The sequence below is a fragment of the Myotis brandtii genome, unplaced genomic scaffold (genome assembly GCF_000412655.1).
Source record: "Myotis brandtii unplaced genomic scaffold, ASM41265v1 scaffold107, whole genome shotgun sequence".
In the NCBI taxonomy this organism is placed as follows: Eukaryota; Metazoa; Chordata; class Mammalia; order Chiroptera; family Vespertilionidae; genus Myotis; species Myotis brandtii.
Window position 1 is genome coordinate 1,307,306 of NW_005353629.1, and position 8,584 is coordinate 1,315,889.

The window sequence follows — 8,584 nt, forward strand, 5'->3', positions numbered from 1 at the left end:
AGAAGCCGGGCTGTTTTCCCCCAACACTGGCATACACTCCTGATTAATAAGACATTGCATGGCAGTGCTTTGTCTGAAAGCAATGGAAGCCCCTATCCTTGTCTCATGTTTTCTGTGCCATGATGCTAAAAGCCTTACTAGACAGCTCTTGCTATCCTAATGGGAAAGGAATCCCAAAAATATAGGGGATGTTCTTCTTTTTCCCAATGGCCGTGGCCATCAAAGTAAGTTGTGAGAACTGTGTCTATTGCCAACAGAGGAAAATCTGAATAACATAGACAGTTGATCTGGAAACAATTTAAAACCCCAAGCCCAAGAGTTAAATATTCTTGTCCTTGAGATGGGAAAGCAAAACCATTGGAAGCTTGCTAGCCATGGATATCTCACTGAGGACAGGAAACATTGAGATTTGAATGGGTATGTGGGAGAAATACTTGCTTGATATATACTTCTGCTGGAATTTACTGAAATCAAGGGATAAAAACAGGCCATAATGGCCAGGAACTACAGTCTATTTCTTCATGCCCATCAGGTAAGAACCTAACGAAATACACAAAAATAGCCTTAAGCCTTTTTTTGTAAAAGTACATATTAGATGGCTTCTATAGATGCTATAATAAGGGCTAAACAATGGGGATTGGAGATGTTACCTCTAACTAAAAATGACACTTAAAAAATGAAGAACCTGCATCTTAGGAAAACTTCAAGGCCTGAATTCCTCCAAAATGGGTCTCGTGATTTCCTGGGTTTTGTGTCTCTGTCATCGTATTTCAAGATGAGTAAAGAACCCCTAAAAGGAATTGAGGAGAGGAGCATGTCAGAGGTCCTTGGTCAGACTTGGAGAAAACCTGGCACATGCCTGGCCAGCTGCCACCGTACATACCTCCTCCTGTGAATGGATGAGGTTGGAGAACTGTCCCTGGGAGAGACTGGTGGGGAAAGGCTCAGAGCACTGGATTCCCAGGGAAGAATGTGTGTGTCACAAGAAAGGAATGTGGCAGAAAGGAAGCTGTTCTTTGACTCACCTTAGGTCATAACTTTGCATGCTCATCACTTCCCGGCATCTCTCTGGAGAAAGACAGCCTGACTTCTGGTGCACCAATGACAAAGGGAAAGTTGAGATTGGGCGACATCTGTGTCAAGTGTCCTGGGATGACTACCGAAAGGCTGGTCACCATAAAGGAGAAAAGATGCCATAGCCATACCCATGGTGCCTGCTGTGCCCAAGTCCTTTTTGTCCACACATTCTGGGGTGACAGGCGTGGGAAGAGGCAGTTCCCCAGTCTCTGCTAGACCTTTGGAACAAACAGTCCAGCAGGTAAGATCAGATCATCATTAGACGATGTAGAAGCCGTTCCAGATACTATCTGGTTGCATGTTGGCTTGAGCAGGAAATAACCTTTCTGGTACATACATGCCTACTAAGAGTGTTGTCAGCACCTCATTTTTTAATGTTCAGGCAGGCTCCCTATGTTGGGGTTGTTTAGCGGAACAGGTATCTGATGTAACCTTACAGAGACGTGCAAGTGAAGACGAGATCACCAGTTAGGGAAGCGTGTAGTTTATGACACTGAGAGGCACACAAATGCGATGCTTGAAAGCAAAGCAAGAAAAGAACTACTTGTTGAGGCATCAACCTACTCAACAGCTGATCGGACTGTGGACGAAAGGGGCCACATGCTGACCTGACAAGCTCAGAGGAGGCCTGCATGGCGGTCTTGCAAACTCAGAGACCTAAAGTCACCACAAAGGATGGTCTGAAATTAAACTTTAACTAAAGCAGTTATGGTGGGCAGTTACGTCCTAGGCCAGTATCTTCGCTGACAAGGTCAACCTTTACTTTAACTGAGCCTATCTGTCTTTTTGCATCTATGATAACATACCCTTGAAATGTCTGGGTAACTTGTAACTTCCCTTTTTCTGGAGCCCCTGGGGCACAACCAAATGTGCTGGGTGCCAGGACAGATACCACAAATTCCTTCATTATCATGTTAATTGATCCTGCACCCACCTAAGTATGTGTCCATCATTTCACTTTTTATCCAATCCCAGGGGTTTCCCCTGCTTTGCTTTATCCCTCCTCCTTAATCTATCACCAATGAGTTTCATGTAACCCACCTACACCCCTCCTTTGATTGCAAATGTATAAATACAAATGTAACCCTGCTATCCTCCGGAGCATTATCTCAATTTGTTGAGGTTCTGCTTCCCGGCGTATGTCGACAGTTTGGCTCAAATAAACTCACAAAAATTCTTTACAGGTTTCAATGGTTTTTTTACGTTAAAGGAGGAAATTACTCCGAATCTAGATGTAGAGGGCATGGGACAGGGCGGGCTGAAAAGAAAAGACATATTTATTTATTTATTTATTTAAATTTTTATGGTTGAAATTATTACATATGTCCTTTTCCCCCCTCATTGACCTCCTCCAGCCCACCCCCTGCCCCTGCCCCAGGCCATCACCACCCTATTGTGTGTCCATGGGCCATCATTCTATGCATACAAGGTCTTTGGTTGATCACCTCCCCCACCCGCCCTGCCCCCCCTTCCCTCTGAGATTCCGCAGTCTGAAGATGAGCGAATCTTGAATAAATAAAATTCGTGGGTATATAACTAATAGTCAATACAAGAATTAACACACATACATTTATAAATGCTGAACTAAATAATTCCATGCCCGGGAGGAACTGCTGGGAAAGGCTGCCTCTCTCCTCCCGAGCTAGTTGAGAGGCACTGGAGCAGCGGGATCCGCCTCTTCCCCCAGCTGATAGGGAGGGACGGGCCCCCCCCAAACCCTGGGAAGAAAGGAGGCTGATGCAGCGGTGAATCAGAGTGAGGTGGGGGTGAGTGGCACCTGGGATCTGGAAGGCAGCCCACTCACACCTGTAGCCTTGGCGCTTGAGCAATGCCCTTTGCCCAGACAGCTGCGCACAAAGAGCTCCGGGGACATGACAACATCAGGACAAACGCCGGCCTCGCCCGGTGGGAGGGGGCTCCCTCCAAGGGAACCGGAGGGAAGGGTTGGAGATGATTCTAAGCTGAGGAGGACTGAAAATTCACCCTGTGTCAGGCCTGAACCAGAGGGAAGGGTTGGAGATGATTCTAAGATGAGGAGGACTGAAAATTCACCCTGTGTCAGGCCTTTGTGACTCGGCTTTTGTCCGGTTACTGTAAGAAGTTATCACTCACACAATACCCTTTTGTTTTTGTGTGGAAATCACCATGCCTTCCGGGCCTGGGAGAAGTCACCAGGAGACACACCTCCCTCCCTAAAAGGCCTGTTGGCAGAAGACAGCCCATGTGTGAGGGCATCTGAAGATCTAGTGGGGGAAGAGGAAAGCATTGTAACAGTTCTTAAATCATTCAGTAAGTGGGCCGGCCTGGGAGAGCGCCTTCCTGAGCTGGACACACCCTACCTGCATTAGACCCTTGTCCAGGTGTGACTTCAGCGGAATAACTCTGAATTTGAGAAGTGCACAGTGTCTGAATTTGGTATGCTTGTTGCCCAGGTGACAGTGAAAGGCCACGCCTCTGTGGATGGGAGTGAGTTTTTTCCTGAAGGGATGGATGGTCCCACTGTCAATCACGCTGGACAGAAACTAATCCCAGGTGAGAGAACTGGGGAACCAGCCAGAGAAGGAGGAAGGAGAAACTTCTCTTGCCTGAGAGGCCAGGGATCATTTGGGGCTGGACTTGAAGTTCCCTTCCTGGTCTGGACCATTTCCCTGGGGGTGGAGGTAGCCCAGGGTGGGTTGCCCTGGGGAGACAGGAGAGGAGAAGGCCAGGGATTCTGGGATGGCTGTGTTCTGGGCAGCAATGCACTCCTATAGGTTACTCTTGACTTCCACTTTCTGTTACCCCCAAGTTTCCAGCAGAGTTTTCAAATGGCCAAAACGTCATGGCTACTCTCGGGGTGCTCTGGGAAGGTGGCGGAGGGCCTCCCGTCACACCTGGGACAGGAAGAGCAGCCCCTCCTGGGACAGGAGGCCAGAGCGGCAGCAGCGGCAGCAGCAGCAGCAGAGGTCCCCAAAGGAGGGGACAGCGGTGGGGGAGAGAATCCGGCCGCCACGCAGAAGGGAAGGGCCTCCCTCAAAGAGCATGTGGATACCTGCCAGGCAACTGCCATCTAGAACCTGCCAGGGCTCCTGGCATCCGGGCTCACATTGGTACAGCGCCCCCTACTGTTGTTCCAAGTGATTGGTTCGGTTATTATTTATTGCCCTCTGTGTCCTAAATAATATTCCAAACGTGATTCTGAGTTGCCTTCTCCTGGCAGAGCTCATTTTGTGAAACAAGGACTGTTCAAACCAATCTTTTACTTGGTTGTAAGCGTCTTTTCATAAAGTTCCATTTTCACTCCTAGGACCTTCGCTGCAAACATCATGTGGTGGCTCCGGTTGTATTTCTAGGTGCGTTTGAGGAGACTCACTGGCCACACCACTGCGCAGGTCAGGGCTGCGGTGAGTGGGGAGCCCGGCACCTGGTGCACCCCGGGGCCAGGCAGCTGGGCTCAGTGGGCCAGGGGTCAGCCCGCCTCCTGAGGCCCTTGGCCCAGCGTCCTCCCAGGCACAGAGAACTCTTCTTACGGATCCTGTTTGCTTTCTGCTGAAAACTGTACAACACACCTGCATTCCTGAAGTTTTGTAGTTTCGCATAAAATCACTTCCCATTTTTGATCCTTTATCATTGCTGCTCTTTTGCCTCAAACTAAGAAAATAACAGGGAAAATAAGATTTTTTTCTATCTTTTTAGTAGTGATTTCAAATGACTGCATTTGGGGGTTAGGGTATTAAAGACATTTCAGAATAACTTTTATGCTGTATGATGGCTCATAATGACTTAAAATGAATTCCAGTTTTAATTATATTCAAACTGAAGCTCATGTTTGTTTGTTTTTTAATACTTTTTAAATGATTTCGGAGAGGAAAGGAGAGGGAGAGAGACTAGAAACATCAATAATGAGAGAGAATCATGGATCGGCTGCCTCCTGCACGCCCCACACCAGGGATTGAGCCCACAACCTGGGCATGTGCCCTGACCAGGAATCGAACTGTGACCTCCTGGTTTATAGGTCGATGCTCAACCACTGAGCCATGCCATACCGGCCCACCAGCCGGGTTGAAGCTCATGTTTTAAATACATTTACAAACACTCATTTAAAATTTACATGAAAAAAAGAAAAGCAATTTAAATTTATCTCCAAGTCATATTAGAAACATCAATTAACCCCAGGTGAGAACTGGGGAACCAGCCAGAGAAGGAGGGAGGAAAAACTTAACTGCCTGTAAAAATTCTTCTCTAGATTATAAAAATGCCTTGCTTTTTATTAAGACTTAGATTAATATTCTCATGATGGGCAAATACATGCTAAAACACAGGCAACTTTAAGATAATTACTAATACTATATCCAGTTATTATTTATACTGCAACTAGAATTTTGCAATACAAATAAAAGTATTCCAAATGTTATTTATTACATTATTTCTGAAGTATATTTTGATAACTTTTATTTTGTAGCAGCAAAAAATGAAAGCTTAGGGTATAGTCAATAGGTTTAACATGGAGTTAATGGGCTCAACAATCTTAATTACACAGCACAGATGAATCAAGCAGCTGATAGCTATCTTAGAGTTTTAGTCACTGGCAGGACAAAAATAATCAGGTCAGGCTCACTCTGGTAGATAACATTAAAATTACTGAAAATGAGGACTACTTAGAATGAAGAGAAACATTTCGAAGTATTTTATTCCTTCAGTATTAAGGGAAAGCAGTGTCAATGCATAAACACGATCATTAACGAAACTGCGTTCATTACCTCGCCCAAAGTGATCACTCTCTAACTGTAGTTATGTAACAGGTATGTAGGTATGCATAGGGTATAAAAAAAAACCCTCACATTTAATTAGCTAACCAAGAATTAAAAATAAGAATAAACTAACACAACTTTTAATCTAAAATATTAATAGTTTCATAAATGAGCATGTTACAGGCAGCAGCAATACCATTTTCCCTTCTCACTGGCCTCGACCACAGAAGTGTAGCAGGTGCTAATGGCTGGCCAGGCCTGCAACATGTCCCCAGAAATAAAACCCACTGAGAGAGAAAAAATAAACAAATGCCAGATGCTGACACACATGAAAAAGAGCACTGAAACCATTGAGAGCTAGACTATGAAATTACACATCCTGTCCTCAGAATTCCTTAGTTCTCCTCTTTCCATGATCCCCCTATAAAAGCCCTTTGCCTACCCTGAGATATTAAGGTGGTTGTTAAGCCATGAGCCTGTCATCTTCTCAGGCAGTCGGCACCTGAATAAATCACTTTCCTTCTATCAGCACCTGGGTCCTGTGTTTGGCTGCGTGGTGGTGGCAGGCAAAAGAACCTGAGGGTCCTTAGGGCTGGTTCCCGTTTGAACCCTTTTTATAGCTCGAGTGGATGATTCTTCATCTCTTCCAGGATGAAATTTCACTCCTCAGCCTGGTTTGTCTCCGGCTTCTTTCTAACCTAATTCCTAGCCACAGGAGCTGGTTCTGAAGACACTCTCTTGTTTCCAGGGCATGGAAAGTCCTCACCAGACTCTCCACAGCTTTGCTGTTCCTGCTGCCTGGAACACCCTCCTACCTGCCCTTTTCCTCTGCTGGTTCTTACCTGAGCATTATTTCTCAGAGTTCAGAAGGCTGAAGGTCCAAGATCAAGGTGCAGACTGATTTGATTTTTGATGAGAGCTCTCTTCCTGTCTTGTAGACAGCTGCCTTCTCTTTGTGTCCACAGCTGAGAGGGAGGGTGGGGAGGTAGGAAGGAGAGATGGGGGAGAGAGAGAGGGAGATAAAGAAAGAGAAAGAGGAGGTTGGCTTTCTGTTCTCCGGTGTTTCATCTCATAAGGACACGAATCCCATCAGATCATGACCCCACCATTATGATCTTTCTTAAACTTAATTGCTGCATTATAGGCCCTATCTCCAAATACAGTTATATTGGGGGTTAGGGCTTCCACATATAAATTTAAGGGGACACAATTTAGTTCCTGGAAACTATCACCTATGTTCTAGGAAAGCCACAATCCACTTGTGCTCCTAAAGGCTGGCTGGGCCAGAGGAAACTTTGAGAGGCGTTCCCTGAGGTTCTGGGTGAAGGTGAAGGTTTGGAGGATGGGAGGTGCAATGGTGGGCACGGAGAGAAATTCTAAAAGCTTTTCCTGAGAACGGAAGTGCTCTTCTATGCAGAGGCCTCCAGAGGGGAGACAGAATCTCTTGATGGAGCCTTGAGCGTTGGAGAGATGGGCTGGAAAGGCTGACCATGTCTGAGTCCTGAGAGCTGAGGCCTGTGAGCTTCAGGGAATCCCAACACTTTAGCAATGAGCCTACTGAGGTGACGAGGCTGGGATGAACGAAGGCGTAGCACCTGCCCGGGTTAATCTGGACCACCCGAGGGTTCTGACCTTGGAACTTGCACTTGGACTTTGAGGGGCAGCAACACATCCTAGAAGGAGTTCCTTCTGAATCTTGCAGGTGGGGGCTGAGAGGACACGAAATTCAACCGAGGGAGACATAAAGGACTAGGGTTGGGAGTCACCTCGCCACTGAAAAGTTTATCCGACGGGTCCATGATGGTGGTCTTGGTTCCCTCTCAGACTTGGAGCTGTGTGGGGCAGGAAGTGGGTTTTGCACATTTCCTTCCACCAGCCCCTTACGCCTGTTTGATTTGGGGCCCTGGCACGTTTGTCGGATGCGATAGTGGGGAAAAATGGAATAAGGTTGCTAAGAGAGTCCGGAGGCTCTTAACAAAACAGGGCCTCTGCACATCCTGTACCTCAGTTCTCAATTAAGTTGCTAAACCTGTTGCTAACCTTGGCTCAGGGCTGAGCCATAAAAACCCTGGAACACACATGGACCTGACCTGCTTGTAGTTTTCACTCCCCTGGTTCTGCATCCTGAAACTAACCAACCCCTGCTACCCAAGCCAGCCATCGGCCATTTGCATGAAAGAATTACATTTTGTGGTTTCTGCCCTATAAACCCCGCCTTCCCCTGTTCTTTCCAGAGCACGGTTTGAGGTGTTACCTTAATCGGCTTCTCTCAGGTTGCAATACTTTTACTCACAGAAATGCTTTTTATGTTTTAACACATTTTTTGTTTGTTGACAAATGATATTAAATATATACGTCTCCTTTAGAGTGAAGGGTTTTATGTGGTAGTTTCCTTTTACCATAATCTGAAAAATTGCTTCTTAGTACAATCCCCGTGTAATTACTAAATCACTCATTCCCATACGTATGAGAAAAACACGTCTTTCTTAGAAGGTTCCTAGGGCCACAGGCTGGGCCGTGCACGAAGCTCCGGATGTAATCACGCATGTGCTGGGTGCTTGGAATGGTCAGAGGGCAGAATTTCCATTACTTGGGATTAATTCCCGGCATAGCAAACGCCAGCTTCTTCCTGCCGCTGGGGATCATGTTCCTCCTGCTACCAGGGCGTCCGACTGGGGAGGAACAGCATGTGTCCTGTGCCAACCGGCAGGCAAGCCCAGAACTTCCCCAGGAGTCCAGGGAGGGCCGCGTTCCCCGCGCCCAGGAGCGCCCTGCGG

At 46.7% G+C, this 8,584-nt stretch overlaps 1 protein-coding gene across 1 annotated transcript in view; it reads left to right on the top strand.

The window, feature by feature from the left end:
- The first annotated feature begins 206 nt into the window (after positions 1-206).
- The window catches only part of DSC3 (desmocollin 3), a 51,749-nt gene continuing 43,371 nt past the window's right edge, over positions 207-8,584 (top strand). Inside the window, exon 1 of the mRNA XM_005857083.2 lies at positions 207-224. Coding sequence (XP_005857145.1) covers positions 207-224 — 18 coding nt within the window. The remainder of the gene's footprint in view (positions 225-8,584) is intronic.